Consider the following 27,666-nt stretch of genomic DNA (forward strand, 5'->3'; position numbering starts at 1 on the left):
GGTAGGTAGTTGGTTCTGAAGGTAGAGACGGTAAGGTAGGTAGGTAGCTGGTTCTGAAGGGGTAGAGACGGTAAGGTAGGTAGCTGGTTCTGAAGGGGTAGAGACGGTAAGGTAGGTAGGTAGCTGGTTCTGAAGGGGTAGAGACGGTAAGGTAGGTAGGTAGCTGGTTCTGAAGGGGTAGAGACGGTAAGGTAGGTAGGTAGTTGGTTCTGAAGGGGTAGAGACGGTAAGGTAGGTAGGTAGTTGGTTCTGAAGGTAGAGACGGTAAGGTAGGTAGGTAGCTGGTTCTGAAGGGGTAGAGATGGTAAGGTAGGTAGCTGGTTCTGAAGGGGTAGAGACGGTAAGGTAGGTAGGTAGCTGGTTCTGAAGGGGTAGAGACGGTAAGGTAGGTAGGTAGCTGGTTCTGAAGGGGTAGAGACGGTAAGGTAGGTAGGTAGCTGGTTCTGAAGGGGTAGAGACGGTAAGGTAGGTAGGTAGCTGGTTCTGAAGGGGTAGAGACGGTAAGGTAGGTAGGTACTTGGTTCTGAAGGGGTAGAGACGGTAAGGTAGGTAGGTAGTTGGTTCTGAAGGGGTAGAGACGGTAAGGTAGGTAGGTAGCTGGTTCTGAAGGGGTAGAGACGGTAAGGTAGGTAGGTAGCTGGTTCTGAAGGGGTAGAGACGGTAAGGTAGGTAGGTAGCTGGTTCTGAAGGGGTAGAGACGGTAAGGTAGGTAGGTAGCTGGTTCTGAAGGTAGAGACGGTAAGGTAGGTAGGTAGCTGGTTCTGAAGGGCTAGAGATGGTAAGGTAGGTAGGTAGCTGGTTCTGAAGGCAGAGATGGTAAGGTACACCACCGTTCAAAAGTTTGGGCTCACATAGAAATTTTGAAAGAAAAGCCAATTATTTGTCCAATGAAATAACAAAATTATCAGAAACACAGTGTAGACATTGTTAATGTTGTAAATGACTATTGTAGCTGGAAACGGCTGATTTTTAATGGAATATCTACATAGGTGTACAGAGGCCCATTATCAGCAACCATCACTCCTGTGTTCCAATGGCACGTTGTGTTAGCTAATCCAAGTTTATCATTTTAAAAAGGCTAATTGATCATTAGAAAACCCTTTTGCAATTATGTTAGCACAGCTGAGAAGTGTTGTTCTGATTAAAGAAGCAATAAAACTGGCCTTCTTTAGACTAGTTGAGTATCTGGAGCATCAGCATTTGTGGGTTCGATTACAGGCTCAAAATGGACAGAAACAAAGAACTTTCTTCTGAAACTCGTTAGTCTTTTCTTGTTCTGAGAAACGAAGCTATATATTAATGCGAGAAATTGTCAAGAAACTGACAATCTCGTACAACGCTGTGTAATACTCCGTTCACAGAACTGCGCAAACTGGCTCTAACCAAAATAGAAAAAGTGGGAGGCCCCGGTGCACAACTGAGCAAGAGGACAAGTACATTAGAGTGTCTAGTTTGAGAAACAGACACCTCACAAGTCCTCAACTGGCAGCTTCATTAAATAGTACCCACAAAACACCAGTCTCAACGTCAACAGCGAAGAGGCGACTCCGGGATGCTGGCCTTCTAGGCAGAGTTCCTCTGTCCAGTGTCTGTGTTCTTTTGCCCATTTTAATATTTTATTTTTATTGGCCAGTCTGAGATATGGCTTTTTCTTTGCAACTCTGCCTAGAAGGCCAGCATCCCGGAGTCCCCTCTTTACAGTAGTGAAGTAGTGTACACTATAATACCATGGAGAGGCTCGACTGTCTGTAGCACACAGTAGTGTACATACCAGAGACTTGGAGCTCTGTCTGGTGGGGGCTGTGAAGGGTCGTACGCTGGTGGGGGGCTCCTTCTCATTGGAGCGTCTCCTCTGAGGGGAGGGGCGACTGTCAGGCTGGGGAGTCATGGAGATGGGCAGGAACCTAGAGGGTGCTGGAGGGGGGAGAGAACAGTAGCATTACAGTGTTCAGGAGGGGGGAGAGAACAGTAGCATTACAGTGTTCAGGAGGGGGGAGAGAACAGTAGCATTACAGTGTTCAGGAGGGGAGAGAGAGAACAGTAGCATTACAGTGTTCAGGAGGGGGGAGAGAACAGTAGCATTACAGTGTTCAGGAGGGGGGAGAGAACAGTAGCATTACAGTGTTCAGGAGGAGGGAGAGAACAGTAGCATTACAGTGTTCAGGAGGGGAGAGAGAGAGAACAGTAGCATTACAGTGTTCAGGAGGGGGGAGAGAACAGTAGCATTACAGTGTTCAGGAGGGGAGAGAGAGAGAACAGTAGCATTACAGTGTTCAGGAGGGGAGAGAGAGAGAACAGTAGCATTACAGTGTTCAGGAGGAGGGAGAGAACAGTAGCATTACAGTGTTCAGGAGGGGGGGAGAGAGAACAGTAGCATTACAGTGTTCAGGAGGGGGGGAGAGAGAGAACAGTAGCATTACAGTGTTCAGGAGGGGGGAGAGAACAGTAGCATTACAGTGTTCAGGAGGGGGGAGAGAGAACAGTAGCATTACAGTGTTCAGGAGGGGAGAGAGAGAGAACAGTAGCATTACAGTGTTCAGGAGGGGAGAGAGAGAACAGTAGCATTACAGTGTTCAGGAGGGGGGAGAGAACAGTAGCATTACAGTGTTCAGGAGGGGGGAGAGAACAGTAGCATTACAGTGTTCAGGAGGGGAGAGAGAGAGAGAACAGTAGCATTACAGTGTTCAGGAGGGGGGGAGAGAGAGAACAGTAGCATTACAGTGTTCAGGAGGGGGGGAGAGAGAGAACAGTAGCATTACAGTGTTCAGGAGGGGGGAGAGAGAACAGTAGCATTACAGTGTTCAGGAGGGGGGAGAGAACAGTAGCATTACAGTGTTCAGGAGGGGGGAGAGAACAGTAGCATTACAGTGTTCAGGAGGGGGGAGAGAACAGTAGCATTACAGTGTTCAGGAGGGGGGAGAGAGAACAGTAGCATTACAGTGTTCAGGAGGGGGGAGAGAACAGTAGCATTACAGAGTTCAGGAGGGGAGAGAGTGAGAGTTGAGACAGGCAGTTTTATAGTGTAGTGCACTACACTACTAAAGTAGTGCACTACATTTGACCAGGGCCCATAGGACTAAAGTAATGCACTACATTTGACCAGGGCCCATAGGACTAAAGTAGTGCACTACATTTGACCAGGGCCCATAGGACTAAAGTAGTGCACTACATTTGACCAGGGCCCATAGGACTAAAGTAGTGCACTACATTTGACCAGGGCCCATAGGACTAAAGTAGTGCACTACATTTGACCAGGTCCAATAGGACTAAAGTAGTGCACTACATTTGACCAGGGCCCATAGGACTAAAGTAGTGCATTACATTTGACCAGGGCCCATAGGACTAAAGTAGTGCACTACATTTGACCAGGGCCCATAGGACTAAAGTAGTGCACTACATTTGACCAGGGCCCATAGGACTAAAGTAGTGCACTACATTTGACCAGGGCCCATTGGACTAACGTAGTGCATCATCACTCCTGCTACTTTATTGCACATGTTTTGAACATGAACCAAACTCTTGGATTTGGTACAAGAACCATTATGTACTTATATTATTTAACCTTTATTCAACTAGGCAAGTCAGTTAAGAACAAATTCTTATTTCAATAACGGCCTAGGAACAGTGGGTTAAACTGCATTGTTCAGTTACTAGCCCCCCCTCTAACCACTAGGCTACCTGCCTCCTCTACACTCTAACCACTAGGCCACCCTGCCGCCCCTCCACTCTAACCACTAGGCTACCCCCCCCCCCCCCCCCCCCCCTCTAACCACTAGGCTACCTGCCCGCCTCCCCCCTCTAACCACTAGGCTACCTGCCCGCCTCCCCCCTCTAACCACTAGGCTACCTGCCCGCCTCCCCCCTCTAACCACTAGGCTACCTGCCCGCCTCCCCCCTCTAACCACTAGGCTACCTGCCCGCCTCCCCCCTCTAACCACTAGGCTACCCGCCTCCCCCCTCTAACCACTAGGCTACCTGCCTCCCCCCTCTAACCACTAGGCTACCTGCCTCCCCCCTCTAACCACTAGGCTACCTGCCGACCCACTTGGAGGAGATAATAGTCATTGCTCTAACGCAAGTTAGCATTGGCTCACGGAAACTACCTTCCTTCATACTGGATGCAGAGACAAAATGAATAGAAATTTCATTGCTTTTTTTCCCCCCCCAGAGTTGCACCTATGGTGGAAATAACAAGATTGTGTTATTATTGCTTTAAATGGTTGTTTTATGCAACAGAATAAGGGGTTGTTAGAACGCTCATCTGTGTGAGTGTTCTACTGAGGATGGGCCTCTGGGAGAGATAACGCTGACAGGAGATTTATGATGTCTTTTGGGTGATAAAACCATTCCATAGCATAAGTTAATGTTTCTGTTCTATAAAGGTACCAGGGAGAGAAAACCCCCAGGGCCAGACACTGGTCTCTACACAAAGAGTACTATTTTACCAGCAGATACTGTCTGTTGTAAATTATAAGTATCTTTCATACAAATCTTAACCATGTGACCCATTCCATACATCTGTTGTTCGTCATGTAGACTGAAGGGGGTGTATCTTTGCTATAAAAAGTACTTTTGTCTCTCAACGAATCATCTAAGGGTGATTCGTCGAACAGCCATTGTTATCGTAGAGCACTCAATCGATTCACTTTATATGTGTGTGTTGTATTGACCTACTCCCTTATTAATATTAGTTTAAGTATGACTCCTACTTGTATGATAAGTTTGTCTCTCCTCATTTGATAATAAAGAAATTAACCACCACAGCTTCTGTCATTGTTTTTTCACCTCACACAAGTCAACAAAGTCTCTTTTCTTTTTACATCCATTGCGAATGATAGTTCCTCAGTATTATACATTTTTTTTCCAACACTTCTGGCCTCGATAATCACCAAGCCTCGGTCTGAAAGAACAAAATATCATGATCTGATGATCCTATATATCCAGTGAAAAAAAAGAGGGTGTGTGGTACAAGTCTGGGTTTAAGGGTCTCTTTTCCAAGCTTAAAAGGATCAACATTCAACACCACAGGCTAGAAAAGGTTGAATACATTGGCCATGCTGTCAATATTGAAGCAACATCAGTCAGGAAGTTAAAGCTTGGTCTTCCAAATGGACAATGACCCCAAGCACACTTCCAAAGTTGTGGAAAAATGGCTTAAGGACAACAAAGTCACGGTATTGGAGTGGCCATCACAAAGCCCTGACCTCAATCCTATAGAATATTTGTGGGCAGAGCTGAAAAAGCGTGTGGGAGCAAGGAGGCCTACAAACCTGACTCAGTTACACCAGCTCTGTCAGGAGGAATGGGCCAAAATTCACCCAACTTATAGTGGGAAGCTTGTGGAAGGCTACCCGAAACGTTTGACCCAAGTTAAACAATTTAAAGGCAATGCTACCAAATACTAATTGAGTGTATGTAAACTTCTGACCCACTGGGAATGTGATGAAATAAATAAAAGCTGAAATAAATCATTCTCTCTACTATTATTCTGACATTTCACATTCTTAAAATAAAGTGGGGATCCTAACTGACCTAAGACAGGGAATTTTTACTAGGATTAAATGTCAGGAAATGTGAAAAACTGAGTTGAAATATATTTGGCTAAGGTGCATGTAACCTTCCGACTTCAAGTGTACATCTATATAATTGAATTAAAGTCTGCTATTTGGGTAGGGCTCTGTTGGAGCATGAGGGGTGTTTATGTGCTAGGGGGCTATCACGGTGTTTCGTATGTATTGTCTGTATAATCTTTCAAATCAAAATAGCTTGATAAAAACAGTAGTGCACTATCTAGTGAATAGGGTGCCATTTGGGATGCAAACACTAGTGTTGTATACCTCAGGAGCCTTCAAAGAGGGGATGGATCTAGTGTACTAGCTAGTACACATGGTGTTATGGAATGTACTTTTCCATTCAATAATGTGTATGTTTTCGTGGAATATGGAACGGTTTGTTAATATCATAGTGAACATTTTATAAAAACAACAAAAGAGAGAGTGAAGCTATCTTACTGTTCTTCCCCAGGACAGATCCCGGAGACGAGGCGTCCAACATGGATACTGACAAACTGGAGGAGCGGTGACTGGGCTCATCCTGTTAATGAGGAGATATACATTACTGATGAAGGCATAGACACCCCCATTAGAAAGAGACTACCCTGGAGGAGCGGTGACTGGGCTCATCCTGTTAATGAGGAGATATACATTACTGATGAAGGCATAGACACCATTACAAAAGAGACTAACCTGCTCCTCAGCAAACATGATCATTTCAGGTGACAATGTCGACTCATTTCAGCCACCGGATAACAAGAATGAGACAGTCTGGATAATAAGAACTAGGCGCGGTCTGGATAATAAGAACTGGGCGCGGTCTGGACAATAAGAACTAGGCGCGGTCTGGATAATAAGAACTGGGCGCGGTCTGGATAATAAGAACTGGGCGCGGTCTGGATAATAAGAACTGGGCGCGGTCTGGATAATAAGAACTGGGCGCGGTCTGGATAATAAGAACTAGGCGCGGTCTGGATAATAAGAACTAGGCGCGGTCTGGATAATAAGAACTGGGCGCGGTCTGGACAATAAGAACTGGGCGCGGTCTGGACAATAAGAACTGGGCGCGGTCTGGATAATAAGAACTGGGCGCGGTCTGGATAATAAGAACTGGGCGCGGTCTGGATAATAAGAACTAGGCGCGGTCTGGATAATAACAACTAGGCGCGGTCTGGATAATAAGAACTGGGCGCGGTCTGGATAATAAGAACTGGGCGCGGTCTGGATAATAACAACTGGGCGCGGTCTGGATAATAACAACTAGGCGCGGTCTGGATAATAACAACTGGGCGCGGTCTGGATAATAACAACTAGGCGCGGTCTGGATAATAACAACTGGGCGCGGTCTGGATAATAACAACTGGGCGCGGTCTGGATAATAAGAACTGGGCGCGGTCTGGATAATAAGAACTGGGCGCGGTCTGGATAATAAGAACTAGGCGCGGTCTGGATAATAAGAACTGGGCGCGGTCTGGATAATAAGAACTAGGCGCGGTCTGGATAATACGAACTAGGCGCGGTCTGGATAATAAGAACTGGGCGCGGTCTGGATAATACGAACTAGGCGCGGTCTGGATAATAAGAACTAGACAGACTCTGGATATGGGCTGGATAAAGGACTAGAAACACTTGTTTCTGTGTGCAGGTCAAGAGCTTTCTTTCTCCTCGTAGTAGAAAATAAGCTTTTGTGTAGGTGATGTATGGACTAGACGCGGGCTGGATGTGTGGATAACAAACAACCTATCCACACATATATCTCACACACACACACACACACACACACACACACACACACACACACACACACACACACACACACACACACACACATCAGACTCTGAGCTTCCCAGTTCAGCCAGCGTGGGCGCCTTCAGAAGCCTCTTCCTCTGACACAGAGCCCCTCCCACCCCGTGAGCTGGAGGACAGGACAGGGTGCTGGTGGCGTGCTTCCTGGGGTCGTCTGGAGTGGACAGGTCTGTGGAAGGAGTCAGAGAGGACAGGAGAACAGTCACAGGGAGACAAGAAAATAGGAAAAAATAAAGAAAAACCATTGAATGAGTAGGTCTGTCCAAACTTTTGACTGTTAGTGGAGACTGTTCAGTGCCTAAAATAAAGGGTTAAATACATGTACAAAAATAAATAAATGGTTTCTTGATCTGTCTTATGTCTCTCAGATATAGGACAGAAACTTCAGAACAAACCTCCTTTAAAAGGGACGGGACTGTTGTTCCATATGGTCAATCTGTTATTCAATGTGTTTCTATGGGCTAATAGCAGTAATCTGTTATTCAATGTGTTTCTATGGGCTAATAGCAGTAATCTGTTATTCAATGTGTTTCTATGGGCTAATAGCAGTAATCTGTTATTCAATGTGTTTCTATGGGCTAATAGCAGTAATCTGTTATTCAATGTGTTTCTATTGGCTAATAGCAGTAATCTGTTATTCAATGTGTTTCTATGGGCTAATAGCAGTAATCTGTTATTCAATGTGTTTCTATGGGCTAATAGCAGTAATCTGTTATTCAATGTGTTTCTATGGGCTAATAGCAGTAATCTGTTATTCAATGTGTTTCTATGGGCTAATAGCAGTAATCTGTTATTCAATGTGTTTCTATGGGCTAATAGCAGTAATCTGTTATTCAATGTGTTTCTATGGGCTAATAGCAGTAATCTGTTATTCAATGTGTTTCTATGGGCTAATAGCAGTAATCTGTTATTCAATGTGTTTCTACGGGCTAATAGCAGTAATCTGTTATTTAATGTGTTTCTATGGGCTAATAGCAGTAAGGCCAACTAAACATTAATCAAATAATTTTGTATACTGTATATATTTTGTATACTTCAAGGGGTCCTAAAATTGTAAATCAAAATGATCTTTGGTAGGACCTTCTTAAAACAATTCCATATAGCTTAGTGATATTGTATAAAACGCTGTAAGTACAGAAACACAGTGTTAAAAAAAGGCACCAGCATTACGATGGGAATAAATAGGTTAAACTACTACTTTACCTCAAGAGGCAACGTCAATTATTACTGTGAGAAGGAAGACTGAACTAAATATTAATGATACCGTCAGTAAAGACGCAAGAGAGACGTAAATAGGTGCCCAAAGACAGTTGATTTTACAGATACCACTTGGTAGTGTTCTGAAATACATTTCCACTCAGCTCTGTGAAACACTGACTGGGCGTGAAGGCAGGAAGGCAGTGCAGACAGCTGCCAGTGGATTACTTTAAAGCATGTCTGTCTGTGTTTGGGTCTGAACCTGGTAGATAAGATAAGTTGAACATGACATTGATCAGATGGGGGGGTGATATTGTCCGAGTAATTTAATGAACACAAAGGAAACGGTGATTTGACTGGCTGAATTGGAGTTTGTAAGTGTGCCTTCTCCACTTAGCCAGCACTGGAAGTCTGGGCTGCACCATGTTAGCTCCACTAACTCACTGCTAGCCTGGGAGTCTGGGCTGCATCATGTTAGCCCCACTAACTCACTGCTAGCCTGGGAGTCTGGGCTGCATCATGTTAGCTCCACTAACTCACTGCTAGCCTGGGAGTCTGGGCTGCATCATGTTAGCTTCACTGACTCACTGCTAGCCTGGGAGTCTGGGCTGCATCATGTTAGCTCCACTAATTCACTGTTAGCCTGGGAGTCTGGGCTGCATCATGTTAGCTCCACTAACTCACTGCTAGCCTGGGAGTCTGGGCTGCATCATGTTAGCGCCACTAACTCACTGCTAGCCTGGGAGTCTGGGCTGCATCATGTTAGCTCCACTAACTCACTGCTAGCCTGGGAGTCTGGGCTGCATCATGTTAGCTCCACTAACTCACTGCTAGCCTGGGAGTCTGGGCTGCATCATGTTAGCTTCACTGACTCACTGCTAGCCTGGGAGTCTGGGCTGCATCATGTTAGCTCCACTGACTCACTGCTAGCCTGGGAGTCTGGGCTGCATCATGTTAGCCCCACTAACTCACTGCTAGCCTGGGAGTCTGGGCTGCATCATGTTAGCTCCACTAACTCACTGCTAGCCTGGGAGTCTGGGCTGCATCATGTTAGCTCAACTAACTCACTGCTAGCCTGGGAGTCTGGGCTGCATCATGTTAGCTTCACTGACTCACTGCTAGCCTGGGAGTCTGGGCTGCATCATGTTAGCTCCACTAACTCACTGCTAGCCTGGGAGTCTGGGCTGCATCATGTTAGCTCCACTAACTCACTGCTAGCCTGGGAGTCTGGGCTGCATCATGTTAGCTCCACTAATTCACTGTTAGCCTGGGAGTCTGGGCTGCATCATGTTAGCTCCACTAACTCACTGCTAGCCTGTACTGGGAGTCTGGGCTGCATCATGTTAGCTCCACTAACTCACTGCTAGCCTGGGAGTCTGGGCTGCATCATGTTAGCTCCACTAACTCACTGCTAGCCTGGGAGTCTGGGCTGCATCATGTTAGCTCCACTAACTCACTGCTAGCCTGGGAGTCTGGGCTGCATCATGTTAGCTCCACTAACTCACTGCTAGCCTGGGAGTCTGGGCTGCATCATGTTAGCTCCATTAACTCACTGCTAGCCTGGGAGTCTGGGCTGCATCATGTTAGCTCCACTAACTCACTGCTAGCCTGGGAGTCTGGGCTGCATCATGTTAGCTCCACTAACTCACTGCTAGCCTGGGAGTCTGGGCTGTATCATGTTAGCTCCACTAACTCACTGCTAGCCTGGGAGTCTGGGCTGCATCATGTTAGCTCCACTAACTCACTGCTAGCCTGCATCATGTTAGCTCCCCACTCACTGCTAACATGGGAGTCTGGGTTGCATCATGTTGCGACGTCCCCGAGGCCCATCTGCTAGCCCCGGCCTGCTAGCTGTCTGAATCACCGTGCCTCCAGCTAGCCTAGCTACTCACTGGACCCTATGATCACTTGGCTGCACATGCCTCTCCCTAATGTCAATATGCCTTGTCTATTGCTGTTTTGGTTAGTGATTTTTGGCTTATTTCACTGTAGAGCCTCCAACCCTGCTCAATATGCCTTAGCTAGCCCTTTTGTTCCACCCTCCACACATGCCGTGACTTCACCTGGCTTAACTGGTGCCTCTAGAGACAAAACCTCTCTCATCGTCACTCAATGCCTAGGTTTACCTCCACTGTATTCACATCCTACCATACCCTTGTCTGTATATTACGCCTTGAATCTATTCTTCCACGCCCAGAAATCTCCTCCTTTTACTCTCTGTTCCGAACGTACTAGACGACTTCTTATAGCCTTTAGCCGTACCCTTATCCTACTCCTCCTCTGTTCCTCTGGTGATGTGGAGGTTAATCCAGGCCCTTTAGCCCCCAGTAGTACACCTATTCCCCAGGCGCTCTCATTTGTTGACTTCTGTAACTGTAAAAGCCTTGGTTTCATGCATGTTAACATCAGAAGCCTCCTCCTTAAGTTTGTTTTATTCACTGCCTTAGCACACACTGCCAACCCGGATGTCTTAGCCATTTCTGAATCCTGGTTTAGGAAGGCCACCAAAAACCCTGAAATTTCCATCCCTAACTATAACATTTTCTGACAAGATAGAACTGCCAAAGGGGGCGGAGCTGCAATCTACTGCAGAGATAGCCTGCAGAGTTCTGTTTTACTATCCAGGTCTGTACCAAAACAATTCGAGCTTCTACTTTAAAAAAAAAATCCACCTTTCCAGAAACAAGTCTCTCACCGTTGCCACTTGCTATAGACCACCTTCTGCCCCCAGCTGTGCCCTGGACACAATATGTGAATTGATTGCCCCCCCCCCCCCCCATCTATCTTCAGTGTTCGTACTGTTAGGTGACCTAAACTGGGACATGCTTAACACCCTGGCCGTCATACAATCTAAGCTAGATGCCCTCAATCTCACAAATGATCAAGGAACCTACCAGGTACAACCCTAAATCCGTAACCATGGGCATCCCCTTAGATATCATCCTCTCCAAATACACCTCCGTCTTCAAACAGTATCTCAGCAATCATTGCCTGCGTGCGTAATTGGTCCGCGGTCAAACGAACACCCCTCATCACTGTCAAACACTCCCTAAAACACTTCAGCGAGCAGGCCTCTGGATCAAGTGCCATTATGTGACTTTGGCTAATATGCCTTCTTTTCTTGCCGTGGTATCGTTTTGGTATCGAGTATTATGAGACTAAGCCTGCTAACAAAATAAAAATAATAATCTGTGACACTAATATAAAATGTGTCATATGTGGGTATGAAATGGAGCGAGGGTCAACTTTTGTGTAACACCGCCCGAGTCGGGCCGCGTCCCGGCTGCGTCCGTGCGTGTCCCCTGCTCACCCAGGCGGTTGCGTCGGATCATGTCAGGTGATACAGGCCGTAGCTTCCTCTCCTGTTTGATGCCCTCTAAGAGACGCTCATGGAGGGTCTGCGGCCACGCTGGGTGAGGCTTCAACTTCCTAGCAGTAACCTACAAGTAGACAGACAAGCAGATAATGAGACAGCTCATCAACCATCCACAATAAAAACACGTACTGAAGCAACACACTGAAGCAGCTGCCCTTCCTTTCAAATCAACAAAACTGGATTCATCCCCTTAGGAGCAAGAAGGCGTCACAGTAAGGGCAATAATTACAGTCTAGAGTGTACAACTGTGCTCTCAGTCGTAGCAATACACCATCTTTTCAATTCATCCTCCCCATCATGTCTGTCGTAGAACAGCAACTGGGGCCGTCAGGGTTGAGAGTTGGTCAAAGACCAGGTCAGTACTCACAGGGCTGAGAGGTGGTCAGAGACCAGGTCAGTACTCACAGGGTTGAGAGGTGGTCAGAGACCAGGTCAGTACTCACAGGGTTGAGAAGTGGTCAGAGACCAGGTCAGTACTCACAGGGTTGAGAGGTGGACCAGGGTCAGTACTCACAGGGTTGAGAGGTGGGTCAGAGACCAGGTCAGTACTCACAGGGTTGAGAGGTGGTCAGAGACCAGGTCAGTACTCACAGGGTTGAGAAGTGGTCCAGAGACCAGGTCCAGTACTCACAGGGTTGAGAGGTGGACCAGGTCAGTACTCACAGGGTTGAGAGGTGGACCAGGTCAGTACTCACAGGGTTGAGAGGTGGACCAGGTCAGTACTCACAGGGTTGAGAGGTGGTCAGAGACCAGGTCAGTACTCACAGGGTTGAGAGGTGGACCAGGTCAGTACTCACAGGGTTGAGAGTTGGTCAGAGACCACGTCAGTACTCACAGGGTTGAGAGGTGGTCAGAGACAAGGTCAGTACTCACAGGGTTGAGAGGTGGTCAGAGACCAGGTCAGTACTCACAGGGTTTAGAGGTGGTCGGGAACGGATGAAGTCCAGGATGACCTCATGACCACTCTTTAACCTGGGAGGGATGTCTCCATTCAGCTGGAGTAACAACACATCAGAACAGGAGAGGTAGTGAGTACACACAAATGCTAACGTCCCCTGTTATGGTAATGGAGAGAAGTTAGCATGTCTTAGGGGTATGATATAAAATGCTAACATCCCCTGTTATTGTAATGGAGATGTGGGAGTTAATGTAATGACCCTAGGTACAACTGCTATGTTAAGGAAACACAGGAACAATGGTTACATTGGTTGCATCTGGACATACATTAGCTGAGGCTATAAGTACATTTATGGCAGCTGGACATAACTAATGGATGCATTAAGTCAGGGCCATAAGCACATTTATGACAGTCAGACATACTAATGTCAGAAGGACACAGGAAGGAGGATGGTGGTAAAATGACCAACAGGTGAAATGTAAGTATACAATAAATATATTATTTTTTGTCTGACATAAGGGGTCCTGCCACCATTATAATCTAACCAGAAGCAGATGTAACAGTGTAGGTTCCATCCCTCTCTTCGCCCCAACCTGGGCTCGAACCAGGGATCCTTGCACACAACAACTGACACCCCACGAAGCATCGTTACCCATCGCGCCACAAAAGCCGCGGCCCTTGCAGAGCAAGGGGAAACCCTACTTCAAGTCTCAGAGCGAGTGACGTCACTGATTGAAATGCTATTAGCGCGCACCACCGCTAACTAACTAGCCATTTCACATCGGTTACACAGAGATGGGCGTTACTGGGCGTAAACAAGCAAAGAACTCGGACTAAAAGATAATGGTGGCAGAAGTACTCAGGGGAGTAATTGTATTTACATATGCGATGTACCCATATGCTGTATGTGTATAAAAAGCAAAGCCAGTGCTGAGGGGAGTCAGTTGATCCATGGACCAGCTGGGCTTTGCTACTTTGTATTAAAGCCTATATTGAATCCACAAGTTCTTGTAAGAGTGTTATATTTTTGAGGCAATATTCCACTACATAAATGGCGAGCTTGCCAGGAGCTGAAGGGACCATCAGACAGTGGTGTTTTTGACTGGCGACAGTTTTTCTGGGCGATCTCGCAAACGGGTGGCCACCCAACTATATCAGGTAAGCTTGTTCTTACATAGTTGAATGTTTGTGCAGATTGCTTCAGAGATTCGGTCTCAGCAGGAGAGGCTTCACGTAGGTCTCTCCTTATATTTCTAAACAACCTAGTAATGCTAAGAGCTTTTGAATTCAATAAATTGCATGCATGCTTAAGCTTTGGGGGTTAGTGAATGTAATTTTGTATGCACATTTGTGAGGGCTAAGTTTGTGGGGGGTTGTGGACCTTGCTGGTGTCATGACGTTGGCCTCTTTTGGTACAGGGAGGACAGTTGACACCCTCCCTTTTGCACCACCACCCAACCTACCTTCCCCCCAACCCAGGCCCTGTGTGAAAGGGTTGTAAAAACCCTAAGAGGAGAATCTCCTACCACATGTTTCATAGAGAGACAAAGGAAATTCTTCCAACTCATAGAATTGGAGAACCGAGCGACATGTGTGTTCTGGAGAAGGTATGGAAGATTGGTGAAGAATCCAGCTACGAACTGATCCGCTTGGTACCATTTTGTGATACTCAGAAGAGACAATATAGCCATATTACCATAAAACTGTTTATATAATAGCATCATAATGGTTGTATAGAATGTATTAATAAGGATAAAGCTTTTGTAAGACATTGAGATGCTATGTACTGATGTAATGTGTTAGAATTGTATTTCTGTAACCAAGTCTAGCTCAGTCATGGGCACGCCCCCAGGGACCCATACAGGACCAGGCGTCATTTGACAAGCCTGTTCGATGGGCACTATAAAACACCCCTTGATTTACATTTCCCCAGACCAGGCCTCCACTCGGCTAATAGGTTTTACCTTCCAATTCCTCTACTGAAAGTGAACCATACCACGTGGTTAACTTTTAGACTATTGATACCGACAGAATATGAATAAGTCTTTGATATTAATTATTAGTCTGCAGCTAAGTAAATTATATCATCGAACGCGAAGACCAACGAAACAACCATTCTATGACGACATTAATGAATGTCGCTCTGAAAGATCCATTCTAACCGGAGAGGAGAGAGAGAGAGAACGCGGAGAAAACTTCCCAACAGAACCGAACTCTCCAACAAAGAACGACGACACACTGAGAGTAAATATATATTGATTGCAATTATTCCCGAATGAGCGAGCCTTCAATTGTCAATTGTTAATATTAATGAACTCTGTGTACCTTCTCAGCTGACCGTTTATGACCCATTGTCTAACAGACCAGCCATGCCTGTTAGCCATTAGCGCACATTACTATACCAATCCTTTATGACGATAATTACTGTTTGTATGTTTTCTGTTAATTACTTAGTGTAGTAAATAAATGATTTTAAGACAATTGATGTATGGATGATTATAGTAAAGACTGGGTTCGTGCAGATACAATTTACGACGTTTGGAATGAGACTGGACTAGAGGTAAAATACACCATTTAAACCAGAAGATAATCGGCCTATACTATAATAGAATATAATATTATAGTACAGGAAAGTTATATTAGGAAAATTATAGCTTTGTAATCTGAATATTCTCCTTGGTGCCCCGATCTCCTAGTTAATTACAATTAAACGATTAATCAGTTTAATCGCGCGATAATAATTACAGGGAGCTAATTGATAAACATGTATTCAGTTTTATGGTAACCCAAAGACATGACATTTGGTGTCGGGTGTTTAGCGGGGGGGGGGGGCTTGCACTTGCGTTGGTTGGACCGTTCAACGGACCTGCATGTTTGGGCCGGTTGGGTGGGGTTGTCCCATTTGATTCTGCTTGGCCGAGCTCGACTGTTTCAGGACCTGTTTTGGGATGTGAGTTAACCTCTCTGGGCTAGGCGGGACGAATTCGTCCCACCTACGTAACAGCCACTTGAAGCCTGTGGCGCGATTTTTAGTTTAATTTTCAGTTTTAGAAACTTTAGGGTGTTTTCTATCCATATGTAGTAAGTATATGCATATTCTAGTTACTGGGTAGGAGTGGTAACCAGATTAAATCGGGTATGTTTTTTATCCAGCCGTGTCAATACTGCCCCCTAGCCCTAACAGGTTAACCTTTTAGGGTGTAGGGGGCAGTATTTTCATTTTCGGATGAAAAGCGTGCCCAGAGTAAACTGCCTAATACTCAGGCCCAGAGTCAAATATTTGCATATTATTAGTAGATTTGGATAGAAAACACTCGGAAGTTTCTAAAACTGTTTGAATGATGACTGTGAGTATAACAGAACTCATATGGCAGGCAAAAACCTGACAAAAAATCCATCCAGGAAGTGGGAGATCTGAGAATTGTAGTTCTTTTGAATCCCTATCGAAACTACAGTGTCTGTGGGGTCACGTTGCACTTCCTAAGGCTTCCATTGGCTGTCAACAGCCTTCAGAAAGTTTTCATCATTCTCCTGTTACCGGGCAGAGAATAGTAGCTCAGTCAATGAGTGGACTGCCTGAGGACAAAGGGCTTGGTGATGCGCGAGCCCAACAGCGCGCCCCTCCTTTTTCTTCTTGAATGAATACGCTATTGTCCGGTTGGAATATTATCGACGTTTTATGTTAAAAATACCCTAAGGATTGATTGTAAATAACGTTTGACATGTTTCTACAAACGGTAATGGAACTATTTGACTCTTCGTCTCTGGTACTGCGCTCGCGCATTATGCCTTTGGATAGTGATCTGAACGCACGAACAAAACGGAGGTATTTGGACATAAATATGTATTTCAAACAAAACAAACATTTCTTGTGGAAAGAGGAGTCCTCGGAGTGCATTCTGACGAAGATTAGCAAAGGTAAGAGAATATTTGTAATACTAATTCAGAGTTTTGTTGATGCCAGAACTTGGCGGGTAGCTGTATAGCTTGCTTCGATGGCTGAGCTATGTACTCAGAATATTGAACAATGTGCTTTCTCCGTAAAGTTATTTTGAAAACTGACAAAGCGGTTGCGTCAAGGAGTAGTGCATCTATAATTCTTTCAATAACTGTTGTAAATTTTATCAACGTTCATGATGAGTATTTTTGTAAATTGGAAGTTTTGGTTGGAATAGATTTTCTGAACATCACGCGCCAATGTAAAATGCTGTTTTTGGATATAAATATGAACTTTATCGAGCAAAACATACATGTATTGTATAACATGAAGTCCTATGAATGCCATCTGATGAAGATCAAAAGGTTAGTGAATATTTTAGCTGTACTTTTGGTTTTTGTGATGCATGTCCTTGCTTGGAAAATGGCTGTGTGGTTTTTCTTGTGAAGTTTATGTCCTAGCATAATCTAATTTTATGCTTTCGCCGTAAAGCCTTTTTGAAATCGGACAATGTGGTTAGATTAACGAGAGTCTTATCTTTAGAATGGTGTAAAATAGTTGATTGTTTGAGAAAATGAAATGATGAGATTTTTACTGTTTTGTATTTCGCACCATGCTAGATTTGTTGTTTTGAATTTGTCGCCCTGCTATTTCACTGGCTGTTGAATAGTGTGTCCCGCAGGTGGGACACTACCGTCCCATCTAGCCCTGAGAAGATAACAACGTGATCAGGCGGGTCGTGCTGGGTGTGTGATTCGGGTTGCCCCTCTCGCTGGGCCATTCATCTGGGGACCTTGTGTGGCCCGATTGGTACATTTGTTTGCTCTCCTTGGCTGGACTGCCTGGCCTGGTGTGGGGCTGCGGCTGCCTGGACATATTGTCAACACAAATAAAATAAAAATCCACGATATCGTTCTTAAAGAATTAGAAAGAGATCTGTCTGAGTGGCATGTTCTCAATAACGCCCCAAGACTGGGGGTCTGCTTGGGTGAACAGATAGGGTGCAGGAAAACGTCGACCCGATTAGGCGAGGTTCAACTGCAAAAACAAAATCCTGCGGATAAAACGCTCCGTCCAGCTAACTGGGGTCTGTAAAATCAGCAGGTCACACCACGATACCGCTCTGAAGGAAAAAACTGAGGCCAGCACTAGGTGGGTGAACAGGATATGATGGGAGACTGACCCGATTAGGCAGAACTTCCGTCATACCATAAAATCCTGTAGAATGTCTCCTGTGTTGAGGAAGTGAATCAGGTCAGGCTAAAAACTATAGGTCGTTTTAGGTAAAACGTAGTGTGTGTGAACGAATAAGAATAAAAACCTGAATGAGTGGAAAATAAATGCCTGAATGAAGTGAACGTTTCTCTGTGTTGAGGAAGTGCATCAGAGCAAGCTAGAAACTGCAGTAGAAGTGGGTGTGTGTGTGTGTGTGTGTGTGTGTGTGTGTGTGTGTGTGTGTGTGTGTGTGTGTGTGTGTGTGTGTGTGTTGGTCCAGAGGAGGGACTGCGTGGCCTCTCTGACAGTTCATTGAATGAAGTTAAAAAGAGTGCATCTAAAATCTCAACTGGGAAGAGAGAACAAAATCAATAAATAGTGGACAAAAGAAGCTATGCAAAGATAGGACATTGACAGTGTGTTAAAGTGACCATTGCGGAATATATAAAACGTGTTGAAAATAATTAAGCAAGACACATATAGTATATAGCGGGGTGTGAGGTGGGAAAATACAACATACGGATAAACACAAACTACACTATATGGTTAAAATAAACTCAGACTATCTCAAATAAAACAGTGACAACAAATGCATAAGGAACAATACCGTGGTACAGTCTATAGTACCGGCTAAAAAAATATTATAGTACCGTGAAGAACCACTAGGAGTAAAACAGTGGACAGGTAAACACTCTGTAGCAGCAGAACCCTGTAATAACCCTGCGTCTCAAAGGGAACCCTATTTCCTATTTAGCGCACTACTTCTTACCAGGTCCCTATGGGGTAGTACACTACTTTTTACCAAGGCCCTATGGGGTAGTGCACTACTTTTTACCGGAGCCCTATGGGCCCTGGAGGTGGGCTAGCTCCCCGCGGGAGATGTTTATGATCAGAAGGTGTCCTGTACAGCCACTGTGACTAGTAGCATTAAAGACTATCTGCTTCTCCTTGATTACAGTCTGAGGGGAGGACAGAAGTGTAAGGTAACAGACATCAGAAGAGAGTAGGCTTGGAGAAATTTAGTAAAATAGGAACTGGTGCTGAGAATAGACAGAGTAAAATCAGAAACGAAACAATAAGTAATAAAAAGATAGGAAATAATCGCAAATAAAGAAATAAAAGACAAGAAAGGATAGACATTACAAATAACTAAATTAGAAGGAAAAAGGGGTATTAAATAGGATTTCCTACATCGAATAAAGTTAAAAGCAACAGAGTAGACAATTGATAAAATGAATAGAACACCAGTGGAGATCTTAGGGGCTAGACACCCCCTAAACCAAAAATAAATAATAAAAACTTCTATTAAAAAAAAAGGTAAGGTAGGGACATTGGATGTCTCTCTCTGTGAGGAAATGGAGACTTTGATAAAGATCCATAAACCAGTAAGGTAGGGACATTGGATGTCTCTCTCTGTGAGGAAATGGAGACTTTGATAAAGATCCATAAACCAAATGACAAAAAAACAGAAAAGGAAAAATAAGCGAGAAAATGAAATACTGAGAAGAAGGAGAAGGAGGAGGAGGAGGAGTGGGTTTGTTACAAAACATGAAGGCAGCAAGAGAAACACTGAACAAAGATGACGGAAAAGCAGAACGGGCGGCTAAACCCCCACCTTATTCCAATGGGCAGTTTCCAATGATAACTGGACATATGGAAATAAAAGGTGAAGTAGAGATGACGGAAAAGAGAAGAGAAGAGGCTTGTAGCAATATGTGCACCCTCTCACTCAACAGACAAAAGGCAAGACAAGGACTGAAGCACACAACAGAGGAATACAGTTTCAGTTGCTATGGGGGCCTGAGGAAAGCACTGACAGCAATGGAAACCGCAATAGGAGAAGGAGAGACATCAGGGCCGCATAACAAGAGAAAAAAGAAGAACAAAAGCGAGAAAGGAAGAGAATTTTAGGAAAAGCAGAATACCAAGCAGAATACCAAGCAGAATACCAAGCAGAATACCAAGCAGAATACCAAGCAGAACACCAAGCAGAACACCAAGCAGAACACCAAGCAGAATACCAAGCAGAATACCAAGCAGAATACCAAGCAGAATACCAAGCAGAACACCAAGCAGAATACCAAGCAGAACAGAGTCTCCGTGAAGCAGAAGAGGAATAGAGTGATAGATCCTATAAGGATAGACTAGAAAGAGAAAGTCAAAGTCATGGAACAAAAAAAAAAAAAATAGATAGATGAGCAATTAGAATGGTTAAAATCAAAACAAGACGAGGCTGTGGCCCGCAGTTATGCATGAGGATATGAGGAATGAGCCTGCAGAGAACTACCCCAGGGACCGTGTAGAGAAGGGTCAAGGAAAGAGTCTGGCTTTTACGGAAAACAGGGATCCAATCCTGATAAAAGGACATGAGGGACACTATATACCATGGGCTGCGCAGGACCTGGAAGGGTTGGTTGCCCGCTTGCCAGATCTCTATAAGGGAGCAGGGAAGTGGATCAGAACCTTTGAAGAACACACAATGGGGAAAATTGCTGGTGGTGGGTGACTTTAAAGGCATTGTTAGGAAGGGTAACGAGCGTGCAGAGAATGGGAGAGATTATGCAGAACAGTGGCATCAACGGCACAGAAGAGGAAGTGCTGATGGATGGACTGATGTTCAACAGATATAGACCCGCAATCTGGCGTGCATTAAGGACAGCGTACCCAACGAAAGTTGACCCCAAAGCTCTGAGAGGTGAAGCCATTGGAGATACAGAAAACCCGGCTACATACCTACATGGACAACTGAAAAGATGGAGGATGGAGACAGAACAAGATCGAGAGGGGAACGAACTAATGACAACTATGTTCCGGACTTCAGTGGTGGAAGCCATGCCCCAGCCAGTAAGGAGCCAGCTGGGGGATGTGGTGGAACTTACTTCAAAACCTTACAAGGAGGTCTGTGACTATATGATTCATGCTGTGGAAAAACACAGGAAGGATGAACAGAGACAGATTGAACAGGGAAAAGACATTCAGAGAAGATTGACCCAGTTACAGTTGGATGAATTAACCAACAAAGGAAAGAAGAAAGTCCATGTCCCAGTAACTACCCCTGTGCCCGAGGTAGGAACAATGGCTGCTGTCTCCCCAGTCTCCCCCCGGGCGAGCCCAAATGCCTACCTCACTGCCAGTAGTAAATGTATAGACACAGCCCCAGAATTGGAATAGTAGGGAATAGACAACAGAAAAATATACAAGCGGATCAGAGGAAAGAACCCAGGAACCCTCGAGGGCCACCTGGTGTTTGTTGGGGTTGCCACCAAATCAGGACACTCCAGACGAGAATGCCCTAACAAACCCCTGGCAGGATCGGACTGGAGGAAACACAAATAACAGGCAACCACCAACAAACAACAATCCAGGTGGCTTGGAACCCAGAGTAATTGGAATCCAAATGGTGGATGGCAGGGCAACCAAACCTTCGGGCCCTGTGAACCCATGGTCAGGGCCTAATCAAACATACTAGGGATGCCCAGAGAATCCTACAGGGGAGGGTCAGTTCCCAGTGATAACCACAAGAGCTGACCAAGAACCTATGCTGCAGGTTCACAGAGAGAACAGAGGCACACCCATGATGATAGATACTGGAGCCACTTACACATGTGTGAGTTCAAATTATGCCTCTCATCTCCCCATGTCTGGTAAATATGCCAAAACAATAGGATTCTCGGGAAAACCGCAGCCAATTCCAATGACTGCTCCAGTTCATTGATGATGGTGGTAAATCAGCCACAATTCCAATATTAGTATCGGATCAAACACCAGTTAATCTATAGGGAAGGGATGCTCTATGCAAAATGGGGATACAAATGAAATGTTCTCCTGAGGGGGTGATAATAGAAAAAAACAGGACTACAATTACCAGTGGTAACTGCAGGAGAGACAGCTAACGTATATTGGTTAGGAGGCAATGAGGCAGACGTAGACAGAACTGTAAGGAGACGGGGTAAATTTATTCAGGCCCAAATACCTAAAGCAGTTCGAGCAAAATCTGAAAATATCACTGCACAATTTGACCCTCACCAGGACCCTTTGTTAGAACAACTCTGGGTTATGGGGGCAAATGGAAGGAAAGCACCAACAATCTCTCAGTATGTAATCATTGGAAAGCAGGGAGCTGCAATGGATGTGATGGACGGAGGCGGATCTGAATTTGTACAAAAGTGGTTCAATGTTTCTGACTCTGTCCCTCACATTACATTGCTGGTAAATCAAGGGTTTACATCAAAGGATCTAAGACCTATGATGAAGAAAGCTAGAAGGAAGAGATGGGATAGAACAGAGAATCCATTCATTTTCCATTCAAAAGATAAGGCATTCATCAAAATAATAAACACTACATTGATGATTGGGGATCCTAGGGAAATAGAGGTCAGTGCAGACCAAAAGGTATTGTTAGGTGAGGGAATAGGACTGATTAGTGAGCTTAGAGAAGAAATGGAAAATATCATACCACCAGAGGTATGGTCACAACATGGTACAGATGTGGGGTTAGTAAAATCAGCAAGTCCCGTGAACATCAAAGTAAAGCCGGATGCTAAACCCCCGTGGAAAGCTCAGTATCCTATGAAGCCTGAAGCTGAAGAAGGAATACATTCAACGATTGAAGGATTGCTCAGGGCAGGTGTATTGATAGAGATGCCAAGCCTGTGCAATACACCTTTGCTACCTGTTCTTAAAGCCGATAGTAAAAAAAAAAACATGGAGACTGGTTCATGACTTAAGAGCTGTCAATGATACTGCACAGGATTGTCCTGCGGAAGTTCCGAACCCTCACACACTGCTGACTAATGTTCCCCCTGATGCCAAGTACTTTACTGTGATTGACTTGTGTGGAGCATTTTTTTGTGTACACCTGGCGGAAGAATGCAGCCATTTGTTTGCATTTAGATATAGAGGCAAAATTCTATCTTATACGAGACTTCCCCAGGGATTTCGGCATAGCCCGCACTTACTCAATCAAATACTGAGAGCTGATTTGGAAGAATTAATGCTTGATGGCACTTTGATCCAATATGTGGATGACCTGTTAATCTGTGCCTCAACGGTGGAACAGTGCCACTCTGACTCATTAAAATGGTACTACAGATTTAGCAGGAGGAGGACGCAAAGCTGCAGTACTGTCAACCCCAGGTTGAGTACTGAGGAAGGACAATAGCTCATGGAACTAAAGCCATGGCTCCAGGACAGCTAGAGGATGTTAGCAAAGCGCCATTACCGCAAACGGTAGCTCATATGATGACCTTTTTAGGAATGAAGGGATTCAGCTCAGACTGGATAGAGGAGTATGTAGTGAAAACAGCTCCCCTAAGAGAAATAATGAAAGAAGCAGGACAGCTCCCCTAAGAGAGATAATGAAAGAAGCAGGACAGCTAACCTAAGAGAGATAATGAAAGAAGCAGGACAGCTCCCCTAAGAGAGATAATGAAAGAAGCAGGACAGCTCCCCTAAGAGATAATGAAAGAAGCAGGACAGCTCCCCTAAGAGAGATAATGAAAGAAGCAGGACAGCTAACCTAAGAGAGATAATGAAAGAAGCAGGACAGCTAACCTAAGAGAGATAATGAAAGAAGCAGGACAGCTCCCCTAAGAGAGATAATGAAAGAAGCAGGACAGCTCCCCTAAGAGAGATAATGAAAGAAGCAGGACAGCTCCCCTAAGAGAGATAATGAAAGAAGCAGGACAGCTCCCCTAAGAGAGATAATGAAAGAAGCAGGACAGCTCCCCTAAGAGAGATAATGATAGAAGCAGGACAGCTCCCCTAAGAGAGATAATGATAGAAGCAGGACAGCTCCCCTAAGAGAGATAATGAAAGAAGCAGGACAGCTCCCCTAAGAGAGATAATGAAAGAAGCAGGACAGCTCCCCTAAGAGAGATAATGAAAGAAGCAGGACAGCTCCCCTAAGAGAGATAATGAAAGAAGCAGGACAGCTCCCCTAAGAGAGATAATGAAAGAAGCAGGACAGCTCCCCTAAGAGAGATAATGAAAGAAGCAGGACAGCTCCCCTAAGAGAGATAATGAAAGAAGCAGGACAGCTCCCCTAAGAGAGATAATGAAAGAAGCAGGACAGCTCCCCTAAGAGAGATAATGAAAGAAGCAGGACAGCTCCCCTAAGAGAGATAATGAAAGAAGCAGGACAGCTCCCCTAAGAGAGATAATGAAAGAAGCAGGACAGCTCCCCTAAGAGAGATAATGAAAGAAGCAGGACAGCTCCCCTAAGAGAGATAATGAAAGAAGCAGGACAGCTCCCCTAAGAGAGATAATGAAAGGAGCAGGACAGCTCCCCTAAGAGAGATAATGAAAGAAGCAGGACAGCTCCCCTAAGAGAGATAATGAAAGAAGCAGGACAGCTCCCCTAAGAGAGATAATGATAGAAGCAGGACAGCTCCCCTAAGAGAGATAATGAAAGAAGCAGGACAGCTCCCCTAAGAGAGATAATGAAAGAAGCAGGACAGCTCCCCTAAGAGAGATAATGAAAGAAGCAGGACAGCTCCCCTAAGAGAGATAATGAAAGAAGCAGGACAGCTCCCCTAAGAGAGATAATGAAAGAAGCAGGACAGCTAACCTAAGAGAGATAATGAAAGAAGCAGGACAGCTAACCTAAGAGAGATAATGAAAGAAGCAGGACAGCTCCCCTAAGAGAGATAATGAAAGAAGCAGGACAGCTCCCCTAAGAGAGATAATGAAAGAAGCAGGACAGCTAACCTAAGAGAGATAATGAAAGAAGCAGGACAGCTCCCCTAAGAGAGATAATGAAAGAAGCAGGACAGCTCCCCTAAGAGAGATAATGAAAGAAGCAGGACAGCTCCCCTAAGAGAGATAATGAAAGAAGCAGGACAGCTCCCCTAAGAGAGATAATGAAAGAAGCAGGACAGCTCCCCTAAGAGAGATAATGATAGAAGCAGGACAGCTCCCCTAAGAGAGATAATGAAAGAAGCAGGACAGCTCCCCTAAGAGAGATAATGAAAGAAGCAGGACAGCTCCCCTAAGAGAGATAATGAAAGAAGCAGGACAGCTAACCTAAGAGAGATAATGAAAGAAGCAGGACAGCTCCCCTAAGAGAGATAATGAAAGAAGCAGGACAGCTCCCCTAAGAGAGATAATGAAAGAAGCAGGACAGCTCCCCTAAGAGAGATAATGAAAGAAGCAGGACAGCTCCCCTAAGAGAGATAATCAAAGAAGCAGGACAGCTCCCCTAAGAGAGATAATGAAAGAAGCAGGACAGCTCCCCTAAGAGAGATAATGATAGAAGCAGGACAGCTCCCCTAAGAGAGATAATGAAAGAAGCAGGACAGCTCCCCTAAGAGAGATAATGAAAGAAGCAGGACAGCTCCCCTAAGAGAGATAATGATAGAAGCAGGACAACTTAAATCTGAAAGCACAACTAGACTGGAACACTGATGCTCTGGTTACATTTAAAACACTTAAAAAAAAGGAGATGCAAACAGCACCAGCTCTAGCAGCCCCAGATTACACTAAACCATTTCTGTTATACGTTGCAAATAGGTGTGATAATTATGCAGCTGCTGTTTCTTATGCAGGAAACATGTAGTGGTAGGAAGAAACAGCCTATCGCTTACTACAGTTCTAAACTGGATCCGGTAGCTCAGGGTTACCCACCCTGTTATCAAGGGGTGGCAGCATCGCATTATGCTTATGACAAGGGGTCAACTATCACCATGGGATATCGAGTGATTACAAGCACTCATCATAAAATATAACCCTGTGCCTGGAAACCCTGGTCATTATACTAATGGGTATGGATAGTCTTGCAATGCTGTTGGTGGACTCCTCGATTGTCCTTTTGGTAATCTTAATTGTCGCTACGGGGTGCCTCAGGGAAGTGGTTATGCTTGCCATGACTTTTCGTAAAAAGATGGTCTTCCTGTTTATGCTAAAGTAACAAATTCGGATGAATGTGTACTTGTGCATGTCCACAACAACAAAAAATGTAATTTGCGTGGTCGTTGCAAGTGGTGTCCCTAACCCTAACCCTAGCTCCTAACCCTAACCCCTACCCCTAACCCTAACCCCCAACCCCAACCCCAACCCTAACCCTAACCCCTAGCTCCTAACCCTAACCCTAAACCCCTAACCCCTAGCTCCTAACTCCTAACCCCTAACCCCTAGCTCCTAACCCTAACCCCTAACCCCTAGCTCCTAACCCTAACCCTAAACCCCTAACCCCTAGCTCCTAACCCTGACTCCTAACCCCTAGCTCCTAACCCTAACTCTAACCCCTAACCCCTAACCCCTAGCTCCTAACCCTAACCCCTAGCTCCTAACCCTAACTCCTAACCCCAACCACTAACCCCTACCCTAACCCCTAACCCCAACCCCTAACCCCTAACCCTAACCCCTAACCCTAACCCCTAACCCTAACACCTAACCCTAACCCCTAACCCCTACCCTAACCCCTACCCTAACCCCTACCCCTAAAATAACTGTGAAGAAGGACATATTCATCATGTTGATCCTGTGCTACGTGTCAACGAGGGGATTGTCTTAACTGTCAGGATAACTCCACTGGTATGATTTCAGGTACATCTTTGTTTAGCCTAATGTCCTGTATTGTTTTGTGTTGTCTTGTGTTTGGGTTCATATATATATATTTTATTTCAATTCGAGCTAGTTTTGCCTTCTAAAATAAGGATCACTTTTAACATGTTAGGTAACAGCAGGTATTCCGGTTACAAGTGTCTACAGACCATGTCCTTAATCTTCTAACAGGTTTTGTTATCAATGATAAATATTTTGTTAGAGAGGTGTCTGCGAGGGAGGATTGTGCTAAAGTGCTTTATTTTAGAATGATGTCTTATTACTTTTACAACTGAAGGTATTTTACTAATTTACTTTTACCAGTATCATATTCATTGTATTATTCTCTCTATATTCTACATAACTGAGATAACCTCAGGCAAGGTTATGTACTACATGCTCATTACTTCTTCATAGTATATTGGTTGATTAATAGTGTTTTATTTTTGACTAGATCTTTTACTCCTATCCATGTTATAGATTGGAGATGTTTGGTCTAGTCAGCTTGTGTGCCTTATTCAAGGACATTGTATGTATGAAGTTGCTGTCGTTTCGCCTCCATCCTCTTGATGTCACTTAGAAGGTGGTTTGTGGGACTAATTAGTCCCAGAGGAGGGATTTATGTGGGAGTTAATGTAATGTAGCCAGAGGAGGGGTCTGAATACTTTCCGAATGTACTGTATGAAAAACATCAGGAGTAGAAATGTTGATCCAGGATCCAATCATATGTTACTCGTCACACGCTTCCTAAACAGACTAACGGTTACATGAAAATACGATGAGCTCTTCCTGTCCAGCCAATCTTACTTATTATGATCTGAAAGGCAAAACTAATCAGAGCAGAACTCTGCAACGTTTTATGAATTTATTTTACCTTCATTTAACTAGGCAAGTCAGTTAAGAACAAATTCTTATTTTCAATGACGGCCTAGGGAACAGGGGGTTAACTGCCTTGTTCATGGGCAGAACGACAGATTTGTACCTTGTCAGCTCAGGGATTTGAACTTGCAACCTTTCGGTTACTAGTCCAACGCTCTAACCACTAGGCTACCCTGCCTCCCCTCCCCTCTAACCACTAGGCTACCCTGCCTCCCCTCCCCTCTAACCACTAGGCTACCTGCCTCCCCTCCACTCTAACCACTAG

At 44.8% G+C, this 27,666-nt stretch overlaps 1 protein-coding gene across 1 annotated transcript in view; it reads right to left on the bottom strand.

Annotated features, from left to right (window-relative positions):
* Nucleotides 1–27,666, bottom strand: part of spire1a (spire-type actin nucleation factor 1a) — a 118,203-nt gene that overhangs the window by 35,237 nt on the left and 55,300 nt on the right. Inside the window, exons 7-11 of the mRNA XM_082961381.1 lie at nt 12,843–12,926; nt 11,866–11,995; nt 7,382–7,527; nt 6,012–6,093; nt 1,772–1,914 (exon numbers count right to left, since the gene is read on the bottom strand). Of these exons, the coding sequence (XP_082817507.1) occupies nt 1,772–1,914; nt 6,012–6,093; nt 7,382–7,527; nt 11,866–11,995; nt 12,843–12,926 (585 nt within the window). The remainder of the gene's footprint in view (nt 1–1,771; nt 1,915–6,011; nt 6,094–7,381; nt 7,528–11,865; nt 11,996–12,842; nt 12,927–27,666) is intronic.

This window comes from Salmo salar, chromosome 14 (genome assembly GCF_965601325.2).
Source record: "Salmo salar chromosome 14, fSalSal1, whole genome shotgun sequence".
In the NCBI taxonomy this organism is placed as follows: Eukaryota; Metazoa; Chordata; class Actinopteri; order Salmoniformes; family Salmonidae; genus Salmo; species Salmo salar.